Source organism: Typha angustifolia, chromosome 13 (assembly GCF_048772165.1).
Source record: "Typha angustifolia cultivar Huaian chromosome 13, ASM4877216v1, whole genome shotgun sequence".
NCBI lineage: Eukaryota > Viridiplantae > Streptophyta > Magnoliopsida > Poales > Typhaceae > Typha > Typha angustifolia.
The window spans coordinates 14,325,846-14,348,435 of NC_133251.1; the positions used below are offsets into that span (position 1 = coordinate 14,325,846).

The window sequence follows — 22,590 nt, forward strand, 5'->3', positions numbered from 1 at the left end:
ATATTTTCTCTATGCCACAATGTGATTTAGCATCAAATTAAGTACCATGCCAATTATCCCCAGAGTAAATTGCAATGCCATTATACCAATATCATTGGGACAAGGGAAACAAAAGAACATCTAAAAGTGATCAAGCAATTTTGCTCTTCTAGTCTTGTGAACATGCGCCATAGCGCATATGCCAAGGAAGAACAAGAAACCAATGTAGGAGAGCACTAGAGAGATCCCTGCTCTGTTGCAAAACTTCTCATAGTAGGGGCAAACCTTGCTCCATCCAATGTCATCATTCCCTACTTTCGCCAGATGGCCGATCGCCGTCGCCGCCGATGCTGAAGCCATCAACAAGCTCATTATCATCTGCCACGAAAAGGGGTTATCATGAATCAACCTTGATCATATATATATAGCTTTATAAATTAACCAGAGTAGAATTTGAAGTTATATATATGCAAATTAACAAAGTGGTACGTAAAAAGACCTTTTGATTCATTAACATGGAATAGCACATAAATGTGAAGATAATAAAATAACTCACCAGATCGAATAGATGTAACACGTAACCATCCGCCAGATTAGAGACGAAAGGCAGAGTCACCAACGAATACCCACAAGCAACTGCATTGCCGACCAAGAAGAACCTCCACAAAGAGACAGAGACCGCGTAATTAATTAAATATAACATAAAGAATTTTGTTTAATTATTTCGCAAAGTAGTCGTACTCGAAGGCAGTGGACTGCTTAAAGCTGGCCTTCACGAAGATCCCAGGAATGACTTCGGCGGTCTCTCTGTTGAGCCGCATGATGAGTGCTGCCGCGAGCGCGAATACCGACGCAATGATCCTGAGGATGACATGGGTGACCACGTACTTCTTACGGATGCTCTTCGTCTCTGCTTCTTGATCCATGGCGACGGCCTCCTGCGTGGTGGAGAACAATGGTGTCTGGAATCCCGCTCGCACTCGGAGGGAGAAGGAAGTAAAAGAAAAGGAAGGACAGCAAGGAGGAGGAAGAGACAGAGAGAGATAAAAGGGAGGAGGAGGAGAAGTAACAGAAAAAAAGGTTGGTTGCGGCAGTTGTCGAATGGACAACACTGCATCAATTGCGCGTTTTTCATAGCTTTGATTGTATTTATTTTATATATTTTCCTTTGAACACGATCAATATTATCTGATATATAAGGATGGTTTGACTCTATCCAAATTCTGAATCTCAAAATAGTGAAAACATAGTTTCTTTTCTTCTTCTTTTTTTGGGTCAATTTTTGTGTATATATACTTTATATATACGTACCCATTTATTTTATTTTATTTTATTTGCATGGTGCTTGGTGAGTTAATTCTATAATGTGAAGTATCTGACAACAAGCACAGAATCTGAATCTTAAATTGATATAAATTAGAAATAAATTTCATGGATCACAAGAGCGGTATTTCCTATGGATATATTATTTAAGAAAACAAAATCTAATTTATTAGTACTCATTGTGGACGTTTTGGTTCTCTAAAAACAGAGTATTGGACAAAATTAGCCTCTCAAATATAATGTTTACACAATCTAATATATTTTAGAATTTTAAATAATCATCAAATAAGAAATGTTAAATATATTATATAAAAATCACATGCCAAAATTGTTAAATATGTGAGAAAATATTTTCATGGCAGAAGTTATTTTAGTTCATCGGACTTTCAAGTATAGGTCGCTATCCGGATTAGTATTATTATATTCAAGTTTCGAAATAAATTAAATTTAGAATAGTTTAAAAGCTCTCTAAAAACTTGCCGTTACGAGATGCAGAGGAAACTCCCACCGAAAAGACCTTCGAAGAATGCTGCGGTAACGACAAACGCTTGACACCAACTCTTTCGGGCAACGATGGCGTGAGGGACCAATCAGCGCCTGCTGTTCGGCCACGTCACTGTCTTGCAAGGTAATGCCGGGGAAGTCAATGAGCATGGAATTTTATAAAGAGTAGAAAGCCGGCGGCACAACTCAGCCTCACTACCTACTATGTTGGCCGCCGCTGGAGCTCCTCCGCCTGCGCTTCGCCCCCTCCGGCGCGATCGCCGGACGATCACCTCAGCGGCCGCCGCCTTCCACAACCGGCGGCCCCATCCTCCGGTAGCCGTGGCGTCGAAGTCCGAGACGGCCCCCGGGATCCGCGGTGGGCCGAAGGATCCGGTGCGGTCCGCGGCAAAGGTCTTTGACGACACAGAGGTCCCGCCGCGTGGCGTAAGGGACTACATCGAGCGGTCGAGGGAGCTCGTACGGCCGGACGGCGGCCCGCCCCGGTGGTTCTCGCCGCTCGAGTGCGGGGAACGAGGGAAAGGCTCGCCGTTGTTGCTCTACTTGCCTGGTTTGAGCTCTTCAATCTGTATCTTCTGTATTATATTTAGATCTCTTGGCTTTGAGTTGCTTGTTGTTATATTTATTAATTCGGCAACGATTTTGTGACGTTTTAGGTATTGATGGAGTTGGTTTTGGATTAATTAGGCATCAGGAGAGATTGGGAAAGTAAGCGTGAGTTGGGAGAAATTGTTTGATCTTCTCTTTTTTTCTTAGCCTCCTTTTCCTTTCTAATGTTTGGATTGTGTTGTCCTATAATTAGCAACCGCCATTAATTTAGGAAAGTTCGTATCTTCTTGCAGGATATTTGATATTTGGTGCCTGCATATACCCGTAATGGATCGAACTCCATTTGAAGGTTCATCCCCCCCCTCTCGCTCTCTCAACTGATTGACACTGTTAGTACGTTGTCAGAGTTCTGCTGTGGTATCTATTTCTTTAGATTTCATTGTTGCGATTCCTCAAATATGCTCGTAGGTAAGGTTTTTATTCATTGAAGAAGTACAAGGTTTAGAACGAGATAAACTAACAGAGGAAAGATTATGTCGATAGCATATTATTGGTCATTCCCACTCAACCTATATCCTCTTTTTAATCTGATCCATTTGATGGTTTCAGGCCTTGTTGAATATGCAGAGAGGACGGTGAAGTCAGAAAAATCTAGATTACAGGGTAGGCCAATTTATCTCGTTGGTGAATCTATTGGGGCATGCATTGCGCTAGCTGTAGCAGCGCGCAACCCGGGGATTGATCTGATACTGATCTTAGCAAATCCAGGTTTGATTTTGGATTCTTTTGTAGCACTTGTTGGTTCTTTTGATTGATCAGGTACTTAATGTAATGATATCCATATTTGATTTCATAATTTAGGGACATCTTTCAGCAAGTCCCAGTTGCAGGCCTTCTCAACTTTCTTAGATGCAGTGCCTGAACCACTCCATGTTACTATCCCATATTTTCTTCGTGTTCTTACAGGTTTGCCATGGACATTTACCTAAAGATTGTCTAATAGTCCATTGTCTAAGTACTCTGTTCTTTTCTTATGTTATAAATATGATATCTTATGGTTCACTAATGAATGTATATATCTTGTTATACTCCAAAATTATATATGAAGCGCTTTCTTTTTACAATCAAGTGAGCAAGCTCTTCAGTGACCTCTTGATCTTGAGTAACATTTTGTTTTTCATCTTAATGGCTCGAGTAGATTGGCATCTAATTTTGAGTTTGTACTATGCATTTTCTTAATTTTTCAGTTATCTTTTGTTTATTTGTTTTTACTGATTTTGCCTCATAAATGGGGGCGTCACACCATTTTCTGGTTGTGTTTGTTGTGATCTTATAAATTTAGGATAACTTTATAATGTGCTTTGAATTTTCAACTACAAAATGCTGTAGTTAGGCGTGTTGGTATGACATTAGGCATAAGATCTTAGGTAAATGTAGTGAATTAAAATTGTTTTTACTTGATACAAGTTGGATCAAGCTCAATCCATTTGTCCAACCGGATAGGCTGAGAGGGTGTACTATCAAATGAACAGGTTTAAACCAAGAGCTGTATAGGAAATAATGAGGGTAGCCTAGTATAGCAGAACCTAGAAAAGTAATTTAGTATTGAGCAGCCTTACCTCTTTTCTTGTTTTGCTTTGCATTAGGCCTATATGAATTTATTTGTGAGATAATTAGTTATGAACCATTATTATATCATTTTAATCTATTTCCAATTAAAGGTGGCACTAAAAAATCTCGTGTTAAAGCATTTACTGGCCATGGCTGGACATGCTATGCACTCTGGCTTTATCAACGTTGCATGTTGGGCATGTGTTGCTGGAAGTCCCATGCCAACCTTGTGCTTTGGATTGTACAACAAGAATACAGTGTTTGATTTACTTGATATGAGATCTATATTTGTAGATTATAATGACAAATCCATTTAGTGAAAAAAATGATATTTTTTCTCTTACAGTTGATCAAGAAACCAAAAAATCCAATAAAAAAACACTTTTTTGATTGGATGGGAATAAATCATGTAAGTGTTGAACATACCGTAGCAAATCTAGAACCTTGGTTCTTCCCACATCATGCTCAAGTGAATTGATTTGAGGCAATTAGTCGGTGCTTTTTATTTACAACTAAATTGTGCTATATTATTACTATTATAACAAAGAGTGATAATAATTCTGCTGATATAATTCTTATATTGATTTTTAGGTGGTTCCTTGAGGTTTGCATCAGCTTATGCAGGAAGTGACCTCTCTTTTGAAGAATCTATCCAGAGTTTATCGGAGAGCTTCATGGATATGTTGCCTCACCTTTCGGTGAGCTTAAAACCAAATTCATATGCTTAATTAAACCTCCAAGACTTTGTACTTGACATTAAATTAATCTATGTGCTGTCTAATACAGGTTACTTGTGTGCAGTTCAAAGAGATACTGTTCTTTCCCATATAACTCATTGCTTAGATCTTTTTTTCCTTTCAGATCAAATATTGCACTTCTCTTGACATTTTCCTTGTTTAACCTTGTCGCGACTTGTGATACCTATGCTACTTCAAAATTTTGATGCTTCTATGTGTTTTCTGTTGCAGTTTTTGGTTGATATTTTACCAAAAGAATCTTTTCTCTGGAAATTGAAACTGTTAAGATCAGCGTCGTTTTTTGTCAATTCTCGTCTACATGCTGTGAGAGCTCAAACATTGATACTTGCCAGGTAATTAGTGTTACATAGAATATAATTATCGAATACTTGTACATAGATAAAATGAAGAACAGTAGCAATAAGATGAGTACTGAGACAAGACTTATCAGATTGCATAGCAAGTCTGCAAATATTGTCCACCAGTTAATTAGCACAGATACTTTTATTTATAGAGAACATGACCTGTTCCTAAAAGAGGAAATTCCATTAGATGAATCATTCTGGAGTCCAACTTTTGTGGCCATGGATAGTTTCTCCTGCAAGGAATTGGCACTTAGTAGGACAGGCAAGATGTCACTCAATCATGAAGTATAGAGCTGGAATAAAAGATTCAGATGATTCTATCCTGCTTTGCTTAGCCATCAGAGAAATCATGGCTGCTGCAAACCTGTAGATGAGGAAGAGCTCATCTCATGGTCCACTCAAAGTGATTGCAATTGACACAATCATCTTAGAAAATTAGATCATCTTATTAGATTGAATAGAGTGATTTTGTTTTATCTAGAATAAAACCAATCCAACCCATTTCATGAATAACACATAATCAATCTCTCTTAGAGAGATGACCTAGCGTTATCGTAGAGATGATCCAGGAGGGTGCTGTCAGGAAGGTATGTGTCATGCCGGCTAGCACAACATTGTACATATGCAAGAATTGAGTGTTCTTCAAATGAGAACGTTAAGATGGATGAGTAGGGTTAGCAGAATCATTGAATCAGATATGTTGTCAAGGGAATAACACCTAACAAATAATTGAGCCTGTTAAGATGGTTTGATCATGTCCAAGGGTGACTTACACAGTGCACCGGTATGGATGAGCAATCATGGTCAAGTAGAAGCTGCTCTGAGAAGTAGTAACGAAGGATATGATAAACTTGACTTGAAACACTTTCTCAAATAAAAATCTGGATTGACACAAATGTTGGCACTAAATATAGATGAACGGAGGATTTTGATTAAAGGTTCTTTTTCTAAATTTTTTTCATTTACAATATATAGAGGGTTCTTGGGATGGGTTGGGAAGATTGTTGACTTAAATTACCTTCTGCCTTGATGAACAATTAGGCCAGTCTTCCATCTCATTCAGTCTGCTTCGAGATTTATTTTCTGATTGAGCTTATAAGTAGCACCAGACATTTATTATGTTGTTTATACAATAGGCAAGTAATGGCATATTAGTAACTGTTGGCTGGTTGCTATATACTGATTGTCTTAGTTTCCAAAGCAATAGTGAGACTAGTGTTATTTGGTAGGCACTGCTTTTAACGAACTGTTATCATAGTTAACAAAAATTTATTGTTTTAAAGTATATGATCTATTTCTGAATGATGACGTTTACATTTTTATCAGTTTTTTTTCAGTGGAAGTGATGAATTGCTACCTAGCCGTGAGGAAGCTGAAAGACTTTCTCGTGCTTTGCCAAATTGCAGGATCCGTCATTTCAAGGATTATGGTCATACTATTTTTCTGGTATTCCTTGGATTAGATTCTCCATGCCTATTCTGTAATACTCGTGTATGTTCTGATATAATGGATAGGAAACATGAATCTCTAATGCATCCATTTCATCTGGTAGAGTAGCTGCTGATGAGATATATAGAATGCCTCCAAGGAGATGGTTATCTTTGTTCAGATTAGTTCTACAGGTCTTCTGAATCATACAACTTACATAGGTTACTTGGATCTATGAATCGACGTGTGTTTCAGTCAACTGCACAACATCACTTGAGCATTTTAGTGTCCTTTGTTTTGTTCAAAGATTATATAAAGGATTAACCGAAAATGGTTGACTCCAGCTATAACATCAGAATATGAATGAATGGAAATGCAGTTGGCAATATTAGAGGAGTCCTAATCATGATGCTTTTCTGTTAATACCAGATTCTTTTTTATGTCAAAGACTCAAAATGTCCTATCTCCTTTTTTAAGTATGAGGTTGGCATACACTGCTCACTTCTCCATCTTCTACATTAAACAAATGATCCAAAAACTGAGTGCAAATACTGGCTGTCCTGCAACAGCTTCTTCTACAAAAAAACTTATTGGATGCCACTTTGCAAAGTGCAAACTTGTCATTTTCTTTCACTGGATGGTGGATATACTCTTAGATATCCTTAAGAAATTTTCTCTGTCATGCTTGTATCTTTAACTCCTTGATAACTCGGTGTCTTGGTCAAAAATTGGTCAAATGATCTTATTTTCTGTTGTTTTACACAGTAATTCTTGTTCAAAAGATCTCCTTTATATACCTGAGAACTCGAAAGAAGTTTTTGCACTGCACTTTAATGACAAATGATATCTTTCCCTTAAGATTACTTGCATAGAAAAATAGGACCTTGTGCAGTTGAACTGCTGAAATGCAGCTTTAACTTCATTTCCTTAATAAAATATAGAGTAATCCCATTCCATTTCACAAGTTCAGAAACTCAATTGTGTATGTACTTCCATTTTGTGCTTAAATTGTTTGAAGGAATATAGCCACATATGATTGCTCCAAAACCTAAAATGCCTATGAGTTTACTATTATATTAAATGTTCATATTTCAAGGTGTTGAATATACATTTATGCCCATTCCATACAGGAAGGTGGGATTGATTTAGTGACAATAATAAAGGGAGCTGGTTTTTACCGTCGTTCAAGACAGATAGATTATGTGTCAGACTATTTAATTCCAACTCGTTATGAATTCGAAAAAGTTGTAGAAGAGTACAGGTATCATGACAATATTGTTCTAGGGTTCAACTACTAAATATATTCTGTCCAGATCTTTTATGCACTTATTGTGCTTCTCAGGTTGATCAACTTTGCTGCTAACCCTGTGATGCTATCAACTTTAGGAAATGGGAAAATAGTAAATGGTCTTGCGGGGATTCCTGCTGAGGGGCCTGTTGTGCTGGTTGGATACCACATGTTATTGGGTTTGGAACTTGGTCCTCTGATTGGACGATTGTTATCTGAGAGAGGAATCCATCTTCGAGGCATTGCTCATCCATTTATATTCAATAAAACTTCGGAGCAGCTTATGCTGGATTCATCTTCATTTGATGGATATAGAATTTTGGGTGCTGTTCCTGTCTCAGCAGCCAATTTCTATAAGCTTCTTTCCAGAAACGCCTTTGTTTTATTATACCCTGGAGGTGCACGTGAAGCTCTTCACAAGAAGGTAACTTTTGAGCTCTTGGTTATTGTTTCTTAAATGAGATTGTGGTTATATCGATAGTTACTAAATGTTAAACATGAGAATTTTTTTTTTTTCACATGATCACCTTTTGTTCATTTTACATGATCACCTTGGTTTTTGGAGCTCTTTTACTCTTGGTTTGTTTTTTACATGATCACCTCGCCATCATCCATGCCTCTTCTACTATGATTACTTATGTGCATAAAATGGGGGTAACATTTTACGTACCCTATATACATGGTAGTGAAAATTACTTAACATATCCATCATAAGCAGATTATTTGTGAAAAATGTCCATAATATCTAATGCTCATCTGAAACCTTGAAAGGAAGATCCACCTCCAAAACCAACCCACATGGAGGGTACTGTACTGTCGGCAGGGCAGGCTTTGTCTTCCTGGTCATTGTAGAGCATGCCCTAGTACTGTGGCATCACAACCCTTTTTGCTTCTGTATCAATTATTATTATTATAAAAATCTTAGTGGTCTTGTTTGTCATCATCATGATGGTCAAGTAGTATTTGGTATTTACTATTTAGGACCATCATTTAATGTGTATAAGCTAATTGCCACCAGGTACAACTGTTGGAGGAGTTTTTGAGTATATACCTATTGATTCTCAGTTATGTTTAACTTCTTAGCATCTAATTATTGACCTTATTGTTAAGCTCTTGCTGCTTTCAGGGCGAGCAATATAAACTATTTTGGCCTGAACAATCAGAGTTTGTTAGAATGGCGTGGAGGTTTGGGGCCACTATAGTACCATTTGGTGTTATTGGAGAAGATGATTTATTTGAAGTAAGTACATACTTTGAATTATTATTCCTGATAACACCATCTGCCTCAGCACTCTGCTTACGTAATCTAGATTTTTTTTACTAAGATGACAATTGGAATGGAAATATTTGCCTGATGTTTTGAGCTCCTCTGCTCATGTATTCCATACAATTTTATGGAGAATAAAAAAAATCAGTATGAGAGGCAGCATTAATATACTGCATGGCTGTGCGTACTCTGCTCATGTAGTCCAGACAATTATGCGGAGAATAAAAGAGTAGTATGAGAGGTGGCATTAACATACTGCATGACTGTGCACACTTTTGTAGGTTGTATGATAGAATAAATTTTTATTACATTTCTAAGAGCAAGTAAAATGACAAAACTATATGGCTATAGACATATGAAAGGTCTTGTATTCATTCATATATGAATTTTGATATGACGTGAAGGCTTATTCCATCTGACCATCACATAGCAGGTATGCTAGGCTTTATTAGAAGCTTATGCTAGTGAAGTAGAGGCAAACATCTCTCTTTACATGTTCACTCTTTGGTCATAGCTGATATAAGAACAATGGTTAGGGTTTTTCCAGTTTCAAGTAATTGGTTTATCATTGTGAAATGATTAAACTAATAAGAGCCATGAACTTTCTTTTCCAGCTGCTATATGATTATGATGATCTTGTCAAGCTTCCATTTTACGATGCTCTAAACAAGCGGATAAATGAAGATGCTGTAAGGTTGAGGTATGATATTTCCTTCCCTCTATCTCCTATTTGATTAGTTAGATGCATTTGTTGTGAATAGAAGTTATCGTTTAACATCATATTTGGCATATCCTATATGGAGATTAACAAGATTAGCTCCTCTTCTGCGAGTATTATTTTTCATGGTTTTTCTAGCTTGGTTGGTCAAATTGATTAAAGGTGTGATAAATTGATTGGGTTTAGATTTTAAGTTATCAAAGGGTCATTCTTATGCCCATCTAATTACTATATTTGACTGATTCTGTTCTATGAATTTCTGCTTTATCTTTCCAACATAGTTCTTTTATGTGAATCCATTTAAATATTTAATAGATTAGCTCTAGTCAGAAAACTTTTACTGCACCATTCTCTCCGACCATCACATATCAATCTTTCTACAGGAGTACCAAGTGCTGATCTGTCGGTACTGTCATAAGATACTCCATATGGAGAGTTGGAAAGGGTCGAGAATCGTAATATTTCATATCTCTCGATCATTTCTGTGTTTCCTAGGAGAAGGATGAAGCTTTACAGATATTTTCTGCTGTATCTTTGTACGAATTTACGATAACCACAACCAACATTTTCCTTGATGATCCTAATTTTACAGTGATCTTGCCATTCCAAATAAGCCTTATTCTTATAAGGAGTGAAGTTAATTCTGCTATCGCTTTTCTTACTTTGGAGTTACATACCATTCTGGATCCTTATCTGTTGTGGCAGGTCTGATTTTACTGGAGAAGTTGGAAACCAAGATCTTTATCCCCCTGGGCTCATACCTAAGATCCCCGGGCGATTTTATTTCTTGTTCGGAAAGCCAATTGCAACAAGAGGTATGTCATGAATGAACATCCCTTCTTCTCTCTAACCTAGTTTTTGAAAATTTGAAATCACTAGATAAAATCTACGGAGAAAGGGGAGAAGGTAATGACATTGGGTTGTGTTACTCTTCCTGTCATCTGTAATGTTTTTCTAGCTTTTATGTGGTCCCGTTAGAACTCCTTAAACTAGGGGAGCAAGTGGGTTTAGGTAAACTCAAACTTGTTCATTATGCAACCTATGCTTGATATTTATACGTGTTACACAAAATACATTATTGATTCATTAAGCCCCCATTTATTTTAGAAATAATTTTGTTCTTATTCTAAAATACAATTCCTAATTCTAGAGTAACAACTAAACACCATAATAATCACATTTTAGAACATAAACACTATTTATTAAAATTATGTCCTATATCACATACTAACTCAATTACTAATTTATCCTTGATAGCTATTCCGTCAACCTACTTTATATCAAATCAAAATGTATTTTTTTTTCATCTTTATTTTTACTTAAAATTAAAATTATAAGTAATTATTATACTTTTATTTCAGAATACAAGTGAATATAACTATTCATGAAATATAAAATTTATTTTAGGAATAACAAAAAGTAATACCTATTTTAGAATTGATCTTATTTCTAAAATAACCGAGACCTAGTAGTTTAAACATTTGGGTCAACCCTCTTTAGACCAAACGTTTTTTTTTTTTTTTTGCTATTTCATGAACTCACCTGGATTATCTTGGTCCTGTCTGACTAGATAGATATGCAACCCTATCATTCATTATCAATTTTTTAAAACGTGGTGTTTAACTGACTACTCAAGCTGTATGATTTTGTTATGTTTGGTCTGCATATTCTATATTGTCAGGATGGCCATTGAGAAAGTTTGATATTTGGATCTAAAAATTGACTCTTCTCTGCTATGTGAAATGTCAAGGAAATTTTTCACCTACTCCAGTGAATCCTCCTGTATATTGCGCATAAGCATTACTCTCCAACCCACTTTACTTTTAAAATATTGTAACTTGCCATGACTTATAATATCTAATATATTGATCACATTTCCTCTGCTTTTGGCTGAAGGGAGGGAGGATCTGAGAGACAGAGAGAAAGCTCAACAGCTTTATTTGCATGTCAAGTCTGAGGTTGAGAATTGTCTTGCCTATCTGAAGGAGAAAAGGGAGAAAGATCCCTACAGGAATATACTACCCCGGCTTCTTTATCAAGCCACTCACGGTTTTACTGCAGAAGTACCCACATTTGAACTCTGATCACCTTACTCCATTCTTTATTTAAAAATTTCTTGCAAACTCGAAGCCTCCATTTTTGCAAATAAAAGCTATCTATATCAATCATTATAGTTATTCAAAGTATATGTAAGGCTGGATTTCTTTTTTCTTTTTTTCTTTTTGTGAGAAAACCCATGGGTTTATAAGAGGTTTGATTCATTTTATCTGGTGATGGATTTCGATATTGTAATGATGCGACTGATTAAAGATTAAATCCTGTAACCTCTCCAAAGTTGACACCTTCTGTTTCTTTGGTTTCAAGGCAATCAGATCAATCACTCAACAGTGCTAACCAGATGTATTCTTCGACCATATATGATCTTAAGTAGGTCCTACATCGCATGATCTCCACACAGTACTGGAGAGATCCAGTTTACATACTAACTGCACTTCTTTTGGTATTTGGGATACATCCAAAATCTTACAATATCTTTTACTAATTTTTGGGCATGATTAAAATGATCAGAACCAAACAATTGATTAATATATCCGCGAGACGCTCATCTTACTATATACAAAATTCTTAAAATGCGGTATCGAGTTTTGGGTCTATTTACTGAAAAAAAAAAAGAAGAAAAAAAGGGCAGTCTTGACTTGAGTTTCTTACTATCAATCCGACTATAATTTTGATCAGCTATGGAGTAAATAACTCTTTTGCTTCAGCACTAAAAAATAGTAACAGCAACTATGTCACTATGTGGACGGACGTAGAGTGAGGTTGTCTTATTCTTAAGGATGGGCCGGCGCGAGGAATAAACTGACTCTATATTTATATGTACTTGAGGACAAAGATCAAGTATGTCCTAAGATAGCTTTATCCAAACGACTACTTTTCGTCACAAAAAAGTGAACAAAATTTCTACTTTATTTCGAATAAAATAAGCCCCCCCCCCACCCAAAAAAGGTCCAAGTTTAACTTATCGAGCTGCTATGCTTAGGATAAAAGAGAGGAATTATAGCGATTATCCTAAAATTCAATTTTGCAAAACAACGTGATCTTAATCCGCACCGTCCATTTTGGATTGCTCCCTTTCCTCTAAGCCATCCCATGCGTCAAATATTTCTTGCAATGCAAGCACATACGTGGTGGTTATAAACTTCTGAGAGAAAAATAAATCGATGGATGAAATATTAAAAATCCCATAGAAACTCTATAATTTGATGTTTTCTGCGTTCGTGTTTACTTTGAAACCAATTACTGAAAGAGAAAAAGATTTGAGAGCAAGACAAGCATGCGCTCGTTAATTTCTTTTCTTTAATTGAGAGAGAGAGAAGAAGAAGAAGAAGAAGAAGAAGAAGAAGAAGAAAGGTAGAAGACGACTAGAAGAAACTAATGTTTTTAACCCTAATCCTAACCCTAAACAAACCCCAGATGCTACCATTTCCATACATTTCTTTCTACTCTAATCCTTCCACTATACCTTGAGCTCTTTAAGGACTCGTCCGATTTAATATTTAGAAGCTTACAGATGAAGTGAGAGGTCGAGGTCGATCTCCGTCGTACTACCTCCGGACCCCACGACGGAGGGCGGCGTCACTGGCGCGGCGGAGGCGGGCGCGGCGTAGAAGTAGACGTATCCGCCGTGGTGCGGCGGCGGTGGCGGAGGCTGTAGGAGCCACGTGGATGGGCGAGGGGCGAGGGATGCCGCGGCAGCGGAGGTGGAGGTGGCTGGAAGGCGGCGAGTTCCGGCGGCACGCTCTCTCTTGTGCGCGTTCTGGTGACCGCCGAGAGCTTGTGAGCTGTAGAAGCGGCGAGAGCAGTACGCGCACGGGAACGACCTCGCCTCCGGCGATGAGAACAATGGCGGCGGCGGAGGCTTTCCGAAGGCTGCTGCCGCCGCAGCAGCGTCCTCCCCCGCCGTCTTTAGAAAGTCGAAGAAGCCATTGCTTTGTTCCGCCATTAGCGAGAGAGAGAGAGAGAGAGAGAGAGAGAGAGAGAGAGAGAGAGAGAGAGGTAGGTTCGCGTGTCTTAGCTTTTTGATGCTGTTACGTGCATTTTATCATTGGTTGATACGATACGGACGAAAATGCCCCTGGAGTCCTTTTCTTCTATCCATCCGTTTTAAGTACTTACTTACTTTTAACTATCTTTTTTTTCCTTAAAATCTTTTTATGCCCCCCCCCCCCCTCCCCCCCCCTCCTTTGTAATAATAAGATTATTTTAAGCCTGTCCGTACCCTAACAATTATTTAACTAATTATCTTTTTTATCCTTAATAATAATGTTGCGTTGCAATGACCTCTATTTATTCTCTCTCTCTCTCTCTCTCTCTCTCTCTCTATATATATATATATAGTTCATTCAGACTTCAGAGAGGGGAGGAGGGGTAATCTCGTCCGAATAAAAAGGCTTCGTACGGGAGACGAGAGGGAAGGGACGCAGGGCCATGACATGCGGCTGCCTCGCAGACGTGTCGGGAGGGGTACGATGGAATCCGAAAATGACGATCGTGCCCCTCAGGGGGGGTTTATGGGGCGGGAAGTAGGATCGGACGGCCGGGGTTGACGTCGCCGGACGTCGCCTGGGAGTGCGGGGGGTGGCGATGTGGAAGGGAAGGAAGGATAGGAGAGGAGGAGGGTAGGGCTAAGCAAGTTAGAATGGGAACAATTTGGAGTACGGGAATGCCCGCTGCGCCGCGCCCTTTCCTCTGCTTTGCCGATTTTGGACGCTTGCGTGTTTAAAGGGAAAAACCCTCACTAAGCACCTACATGGACTCTGTTTCTTTCTCTTTTGTCGCTTCCTCCTCAGCAACTTCCATCTCATCTCATCTCATCTCTCTCTTTTCAAACTCTTAAGTGTTGGGAGACTTATTTGCTTCTTTTTTCACACGTTTACTTACAGATATGCTCCTTTTTTAATAAAATTTCCTCCAACTCATGAACTCATGATAAAAGGTTATGCATCCCGGAACTTGTTCATTTCCAAACTATACCGTGAGTTTAGAATCTCTCTTTAGTGTTCACAAGGTAATTACAGTTATTTGAATGACCAGCTATTAGATGTTGTTTAGTTGCTAAAAATGAGAGAAACAAAAAAGTAAATTCATTTTAAGTAAGATAAATTAACTAGACATCTAAAATAGCCTCAATACCCTGAGTAATATAAAAATAAAAAGGGAATAAGTATTTAAACTCAAAATGAGAGATATTTTTAGTAACAAGCATTATTATTATTATGCCTAGATTCATTTAAAGATCTGATAAGACATCGACCCAACCAAAGCTGCAGTGCTGCTCGTAGCAGTTGAGAGTGAGGGCGATCTTGTTCCGTGATTACTCATATTGGCAACACAAAGATGGGACAATGAAAGAGGAAGACATACCATTAGAAGAAATTTCTGTACAGATTTTTGTGACCAGAGACTGTAGATAATGAAACGACCGAGGTGGTCAAACATAGATATATACAATTTCGCCCACACATCACACCCCTGTGTGTGTGTGTGTGTGTGTGTGTATGTGTGTGTGAGCAGCGTCAGTTGCTAATGTCGAAGTATTTTGGATCCGCCGGGAAATGGTGCTCCACCCTCAGCTGCCACAATCACCAACAGAAGAACAAAAAGGAAAAAAGAGAGTGAATTTTAGAAGTAATCTGATAGGAATGCATTTGCAACATAAGTGATGGTAAAAGTTTCAACTATATTAAGCACCTCAATGAAAGAAAAAAAAAAAACATTTGTTCTTGAAGTCAGAAAATTTGATAGAAGATCACAAATTAATGCTACAGGGACAGCATAGGATATTGAAATCCCGATTAAAGTTTCCATCGCTACTTAAACAGCAGTACTGATAGAGGAATTCGAGAGTCGAATTCTTTCGTAGTAGAAGAAAGTATAGGAAGCACTCTTAAAGAAAGAATTTCCATACCTTTCCCTCGTCCGCATCCGAATGGCGTTGAGGAAACACGACTCTAAGATCATTATACATATAAAAGCGCCTCTCCTCTGTCTCTGGACTACTATTGCTTGGTACTGAGGAGATATCAGATTTGCATCTTTGCATTGATCTTTGTGATCTCTTCAAAGAGGGACTTAGAAAACGTAGATGCAGAGCATAGCGAAGAACACCAGGGGCAGCTAAACTATCATTGACCTTCGACGAGCTATGACTAGTTTCCCGAGAGTGGTTACTGTTATGGTCTGTATTACCTTCCGTTCTGTTGGGGGAATCACAACCATCCTCCGAAAAGAAATATTCTGTGCTTGCCTGACCTCCATTTTGTGATTTATTTGCCAGGTTAGTGTGCTGTTTAAGTATGCAACCTGAAAAAAATCAGAGGTCATTCAGTTACTCGAAAACTTACTGATAGAACTAGATACATTTAATAAATCAATTACATTCAGCAAATTCACGGTCACAATCTCTATGATCACTTCCATTTGGGACTGATCCAGCTTTAGGCCCGACATTCATGTCACTGTCCTTGCTTCCTACTTTCACTGGATTAGATGGACACCCGGAAGATGCTAGAGTGACCTTTTGCCGCATGAAAGTCTGCATCATTTTAAGATTAAAAGCAACATAATAAGTCTATAGAACATACATAAAGCATATATCAGGGAAAATGACTATTCTACCTATAGCAACTGAAACACTGCTTTATTTTCTACATCATCTATGCTGCTATGATTTTGATGTTCCATATATACAACATTCAAGTCTAATGTCGTCAGAAAATACTAAAAGTACATTCATCCCTGACCTTCCTCTTTGTCTACTTCCTTGTTCAATTGACACATCTTTGGCAACAAAGAATAATAGTTGAAGTACATGTCTTCCTATCCTTCTTCCTATTTCCTCTTCCACCATCCCACAAGGGTCAAACGGAAGGCCCTTTCCTCCAAATATCCCTTCCTTTCTATGCTCCCAACCATCCTCATACCTAATATCTGATGCTCGTCCAAATCCAGCCTTTCCCCGTAACTCATCTCATACTCAAGCCTAGGTCTCAAGCCTAGGTAGGGCTTTCAAAATATCAGCTCAAGCTTCTCTCAAAAACTGCTCAATATAAGACTTGATCATGCTTAGCTCAAATTCAAACAGCCAAGCTAGATCATTCTTAGGTTCATAACTAATATTAAGCCAAGCTTAGACATTGCTCGGCTCAATAAGGCTCTAAAAAAATCAGGCTTGATTTATCAGATCTTGATTTCAATTTGTCTTCATTTTTGTAATCAAATGGGCTTGTTCATGCTTACACAAAATGAGCCAAGTTTGACCATTGATCCTAGGCTCAATATCAAACAGCACCTCAACACTGAATTAATTCCATCAGCATATTCTCTGATTACAGTCACTAGATTAATCGGAGTTGAATAGAATGCGTTCTAACGCATAAGAATTCTGCCAATGCAGAGGCGATACTAACCAGTCATATCAAACTACTATATCATTCCCAATCACTTGGGAAATCAATCACATTAATCCTAGACAGACATCCAATTCAAAATAAAATTTTCTCTAACTTACAAATCAACAATAATGAAATAACTGAACGAAAAAAGAGAAAGTATCTTAATTAGGGACTGCACAGACATTTGGTCAAGATGCACAGTATTAAATCTTTTCCCATGATCCTGCTCTAGCTCTCATCTGGCATACTATGGCTTTATATATGTTATAGGACATTCTCACACTGATAAAAATAATTAACTCATTATCATGTGAATATGTTCTACAATACCGAAGTTAAACTTCATACCTTAGTTCCAGCAGGCATGTCACTCAAATCATAGTTGCAAAAGAATGTGTGCAGGGGAGTCATTTCCGGGTTGCTGAGAACCTGTTAAACCAACAATTCAGAAGAAAATTCTGAAACAGGAAAATACACTGCAAAAAAAAACCATTCTATTATCCATTCCTGCCTTCATTCATGGAGAGTTTGTTTCTAGGGAAATGGGGATATTCAAAATTTCTCTCTATAAGCACTCCATGTCAGATAGGAATGTCAATGGTTGCTTCAACCAATATTTTAACATGTCTTACAATGGATCCTTATCATTCTAGGACTCTAATGCAACATGTTGGATAATGTGGTTCTTGGTCTCATTTTTTGCTTTCCATATGGGGAAGTATCAACCAGATTATCAGCCTCATCTATTTATCTTGTATACTAAAATATTGTATCTTAGCAACTAATCACAAGATAAGCCTAACTTGATCACAAATCAGTTTTTGTCGGCTAAGAAACCTAGTACCAGTTGTATACGCCCTTTCATAGGAATGCGCAAGCGACTTCTGTTAACTCGTGAATCATCATTGCTAAGGCTTCTTCTCAACTTTGGGCTTTTGTTTGGAAGCATTCTTCCCGCAAGATCAATAGACGCATAGTAAAGCAGGGAGCTATCACCATCAATACTTGTTACTGCAAAAGGTAGTTTCTGAGATGCTGGAGAAAAGCTACCACTGGTTACATTTAACACGGCCAAAAACCCATCAATTGTCTGCAGTTACAAGGAGAGAAAAAAAAAGAAGAACAGATGTCATGCTCATTTTATTTATAAAATTGGAAGGCTAAAAGCATCATTGAACACCACAACAAAAGATGACGATTTGATGACAAACCTGGCTAACTTTCCCAGATGAGAACCGGCCAGATAATAGTGACTCCTCAAAGGAACCTACTAGTGACCTCCTGACAGGCAGCAGACTCAAACTTTTAACATAATTCATACAATTAGATGCAGGGGCTGAAGCCAAAACACAGTTTCGGCCTCTATTGGATGTTCTATTGGAGGTAAACAGATCAAATTCCTCGTGTAATATGTCAGTTTCTTCTAATATATCCCCTGTTCTAACATCACCTTTTTCTGAGGGAAATAAGACACCTGATCTTCTTTCAGCATTTGCTTCTTTCTCATTCTTTAAAATAGAAAAGTCACTTTCGATATCTTTCATGATATCCCTTCGGACTCCAGCAATGCTCATTCTTGGAGACCATTTAGGACCAAGAGGAGACATGAGTGGTGGTGAGTGGACCTGTTTTGGTGATATAGCAACTGCCCTAGTAAAAGGTCCTAATATACTAGTTTCTTTCTCAGTACTAACTCTATCTGCAGGTGACTGCTTACAGAAAGAAAATGACTCCTTGTTGTCGAGCAAAGGACCATCAGTGAATGAATTGCAAATGAATCTATCACTATCCCAGCTACCCCAATTTGAGCTTCTAGGGACAGGCCAAACTGGAGAATCAAGGGAAGCAGGGTTTCCAACATTAACTTTCTTAAATTCTTGCACATTGAATGTACTGTGTTTTCTAGTAGAGCCACAGGAATCACTTCTAACCTCACTACAACCAATGTCCAACAAATCACCATGGAACTGCTTATGAAGCATACTGTTCAATGGAGAGAGTAAGCGCTTCCTGACATGGGGCACATGCGGATCAAATAAGGGATCAGATCTATCAACAGCTAGAGATGAGGCACTGTCAGAAGGACCCGTATGACCTGATTCGAAACCTACAACTCGCATTACAGGCCTCTGAACAGGCTGTCCCATTCTAGGAAGAAAACTACCGTCTGTATCCTGAGAATTAATCTTCAGCCTTTGGAGGCTTGTAGCTCCGTCAATGGCATTTCTATACTTCAAAGGCCCATCCAATCCTTTCTGAACTTCCAATGTGTTGTTTCTCTGGAAATCACCATTGGAGGTGCATGGAAGTTCTCCTGAAATCCTACAACTTGAGCTTCCTCCATGCAATCCATCCAAGTCACAGCTGCTAATACCACCAAAGTGAGGAGTTGACACGAAAGTGCTCAGTGTTGTTGTTGCTTCGTCAGTGACAGGTGATATCTGAGGTAAGCCCATTGGATATCTGCAATATAACTGTCTAAGATCACCGCTATCCCGTTGTGACTCAGTTGTTCAGCCCTTAGTTTTATTCCTGTCGGTTACTGCTTTTAGGTTTATTATTTAAATATTTGTGTTCTTCATTGTGAACAAGACCATCTCTCCGAACATATGGAAAGATAACCCCCCTTGTGCCTTTCTCAGATAACTACAATCTGCAGTGAATGAGGTCTACTGCTCAATAGCATCTAAACTTAGACTGACTAAATTATGAAACCTCAACATCTATAAAAGAGAAAATCAACACATCTATCAAAAGTTGCTTTATCGATTATCAACCCCTGGCAAGGCAAGATTAACTGCGGCGCCTGAAAACTGTCGAACATCATTTGAGCAAGCATTGAAGCGTTGGCATTCCATCTTACCAAATGATAAATTGAAATCCTGGAAAGTGTAAGCAAGGACAAATCAGAGAACAGATAATAAAGCCAAATTGTGAATAATCAGTAAGAATAACTAAGACAAGGAATCAAAATATCCAATTTTGCAAGATGTGATTATCATTTTACTGGATGAACATTGGCTGAAACTAAGAGAAAAGGCAATTAATGGCAATTTCTTTATTTTAACAGCACCAAAGTTCCAAATGGCCATTTAGCAAATGATGCTTCTAAAGCTGACTAAGAATTCATAACATAAAGCCAAGAATAAAACCTCAGAATAGGAAAATGATACAGAGCAAAAGGTAACTTAGATATGTGTATTCTGCCTGTAAATGAAAGTAAAGACGTTAAATCTCCCCAAAAGTCCAAACACCAAACTAAACGATCAACACCATTGCCAACTAAAACGAAACAAAAATAAAATAAACAAGAAAAGAAGCACGTCTCGTATCAATTGGAGTTACCTACACTGTAAAAGAAAACACACATCTTAATCCGGAACAGAAGACGACTAAAGAAATTTAGAAGATTTGAGATGCATGCCCACACACCATACATCACCTCACAAGTCACAACCAAAATTATCAAGATAAAAAACAAAACAAAACATGATTCACTAATATATTTGTTTATTTTGGGGACAAGATAAATGCATGAAATAACCATCCCTGATCACAAAAGAAACCAAACATAAAAGGTATACTAGCACAGAAAAATGAAAAGGAAAATAAAAAAAAAAAAATCCACCTTGAGTACCAATGTCTACCTAAAAAAAAAAAACCCAAATCAGAAAACCAGATACGAAGAAGGAAAGGCGAAACCCAACACCGAAAACAACGGATCAAAGCCCGGATACTGCCGCAAGACGTTCCGTCCACGGCACACATTCCTTACCAAGAGCCCACCTTTTCCCCCTCACCAGCCTCCGAGCGACGAAATCAACGTCGAAACGGCAAAACAAATACCAAGCCAATTCAAATTCAAAGATCGGAAGCGGCTACCCACCTCTAGAGGAAGAAATCAGAGCAACCCAATTCCTGTAACCTTATTTTAGTTTAGCAACTAGAATCTAGGAAAAAAAGGAAGACGACCCAGTTCCTCCTCTCCTTTCCCATCTCCGAATCCAATATATCTTCTCTCTCTCTCTCTCTCTCCTCCCTTTCTCTCTCTCTTCCATTTGCGTCATCGGTTAAACCAGTACTTTCTTTTCTAGTTTTCTTGAAACAAAAACAAAAAAAAAGCCGCGGTTCGGGTTTGCTTTCCGCCAGAATCCGTACACCAACTCCGGTTCCAATCAAGATAGAGCGATATTTCTTGGTTGAACCCGGTCTAATGCTGAACCCCACCCCTCCCCCCCCCCCAAATCTTTGTGGTTATTGTAGCCAAGAGAGAGTGGTGAGATACCTCAATGTAATTAATGGTGAATTTATTAGAATAATTCTATTAGTGCCCATGTGATTAAGAGGAAGAATTTAGGTTAGCTACATCTTTGAATCATGGTAGGTAAACAAAGTAAAAGTATTCTTCTGAAGTAATTTAACAAAACAAAAACAAAAAAATAGTGGGGGGGTTGGCGCCTATCGCCTATCTCCGGTTCAATTAAAAGAACAAAATAAATAGAAAATAATGGAAGTATTCGTTTGCGTCTACTTCTCTGTCGCCGTCCCCCCCTCACACGTATAATTAATTGAAGCTAATTAACTTCCCCTTCGAAAGTCAAAACACATCCTCAAACTTTCACCTATTCCCAGATCGGTCCCTCCTCAGTCCTCATTCCATTGTAACAGACAGAGAGAGAGAGAGAGAGAGAGAGAGAGAGAGTACATGACTACATAGCTGTGCAAGAGGACAAAAGAGTCATTTAGTGTTCCGCACGAGGCTTCCCTCTGACCCGTCCGATCTCTATCTCTTTGGATTGGTGCGATGCCCTCCTCTCCCCACGAGTCACGGGTCACGAAGAAGCAGTTGGCTCGTGTCGACGAACTGGGCGGGCGCCCTTACACGTGTCGAGTGATGCGCGCGATGCGTCAAATGGGAGGTGGAGGGGGAGTACGGCTTTTTATACGTAGTTTCTTTCTTTTCTTTGCAAATCACCGACCTACTTTTAGCCGTACTGGTAGTGCTGTCAAAATAATGAAGCCAGCTTAAACTCAGCTCGATAAATCTAACTCAGACTCGAAAATAATTTTAAGCCAAAGTTTGATCACGAGTAATACTTTCTATATTATGTTATATTCTAATATTTACTTGAATAGATTGTTACGTATTCTGATATTATAGAATTTAATTCTAAATTTTTAATCTTATCATAATTTTTCTAAATATATAAACATATCTATTACTTTATATTATAAATTACATGTAATTTAATTCGAGTTTGATCAGACTCAAAATTTATCTTGAATTGATTATCAATTGGTTTATTTAGGTTTGAGCTCGAAATCGGCTAGAATTAAAATTAAACTCTAAATTAATTTTAATTCCGG

The 22,590-nt window shown here is 38.2% G+C and overlaps 3 protein-coding genes across 3 annotated transcripts; 1 reads left to right on the plus strand and 2 right to left on the minus strand.

Moving 5' to 3' along the window:
* Positions 1–11: 11 nt before the first annotated feature.
* Positions 12–1,173, minus strand: LOC140773671 (CASP-like protein 1F1). The gene is made up of 3 exons (XM_073116356.1): positions 721–1,173; positions 536–638; positions 12–357 (listed from the first exon to the last, which is right to left on the minus strand). Exons 1-3 carry the CDS (start codon positions 903–905, stop codon positions 121–123), a joined length of 525 nt encoding a protein of 174 aa, XP_072972457.1. The 5' UTR covers positions 906–1,173; the 3' UTR covers positions 12–120.
* Positions 1,174–1,839: 666 nt separating this feature from the next.
* Positions 1,840–11,955, plus strand: LOC140774139 (phytyl ester synthase 2, chloroplastic-like). Its single transcript, XM_073117004.1, has 14 exons — positions 1,840–2,356; positions 2,463–2,514; positions 2,649–2,704; positions 2,965–3,123; positions 3,217–3,321; positions 4,558–4,664; positions 4,935–5,056; positions 6,406–6,514; positions 7,627–7,757; positions 7,839–8,208; positions 8,911–9,024; positions 9,666–9,751; positions 10,475–10,584; positions 11,666–11,955. The coding sequence occupies exons 1-14, from the start codon at positions 2,011–2,013 to the stop codon at positions 11,851–11,853; spliced, it is 2,055 nt and encodes a 684-aa protein (XP_072973105.1). The 5' UTR covers positions 1,840–2,010; the 3' UTR covers positions 11,854–11,955.
* Positions 11,956–15,169: 3,214 nt separating this feature from the next.
* LOC140773377 (uncharacterized) lies at positions 15,170–21,298 on the minus strand. Its single transcript, XM_073115892.1, has 7 exons — positions 21,110–21,298; positions 18,435–20,105; positions 18,068–18,313; positions 17,572–17,652; positions 16,208–16,364; positions 15,738–16,132; positions 15,170–15,402 (listed from the first exon to the last, which is right to left on the minus strand). The coding sequence occupies exons 2-7, from the start codon at positions 19,677–19,679 to the stop codon at positions 15,346–15,348; spliced, it is 2,181 nt and encodes a 726-aa protein (XP_072971993.1). The 5' UTR covers positions 19,680–20,105; positions 21,110–21,298; the 3' UTR covers positions 15,170–15,345.
* Positions 21,299–22,590: the final 1,292 nt, after the last annotated feature.

Coding starts and splice junctions, on each gene's coding strand:
- LOC140774139 (XM_073117004.1), top strand. CDS start 2,011: ATGTTGGCCGCCGCTGGAGCTCCTCCGCCTGCGCTTCGCCCCCTCCGG. Junction 5,057..6,405: donor CAAACATTGATACTTGCCAG/GTAATTAGTGTT, acceptor GTTTTTTTTCAG/TGGAAGTGATGAATTGCTAC. Junction 9,752..10,474: donor GAAGATGCTGTAAGGTTGAG/GTATGATATTTC, acceptor CTGTTGTGGCAG/GTCTGATTTTACTGGAGAAG.
- LOC140773671 (XM_073116356.1), bottom strand. CDS start 905: ATGGATCAAGAAGCAGAGACGAAGAGCATCCGTAAGAAGTACGTGGTC. Junction 639..720: donor AAGCAGTCCACTGCCTTCGA/GTACGACTACTT, acceptor CTCTTTGTGGAG/GTTCTTCTTGGTCGGCAATG. Junction 358..535: donor TGTTACATCTATTCGATCTG/GTGAGTTATTTT, acceptor TTTTCGTGGCAG/ATGATAATGAGCTTGTTGAT.
- LOC140773377 (XM_073115892.1), bottom strand. CDS start 19,679: ATGGGCTTACCTCAGATATCACCTGTCACTGACGAAGCAACAACAACA. Junction 17,653..18,067: donor TGAAAGGGCGTATACAACTG/GTACTAGGTTTC, acceptor TTGGTTTAACAG/GTTCTCAGCAACCCGGAAAT. Junction 15,403..15,737: donor CGGATGCGGACGAGGGAAAG/GTATGGAAATTC, acceptor TGATTGTGGCAG/CTGAGGGTGGAGCACCATTT.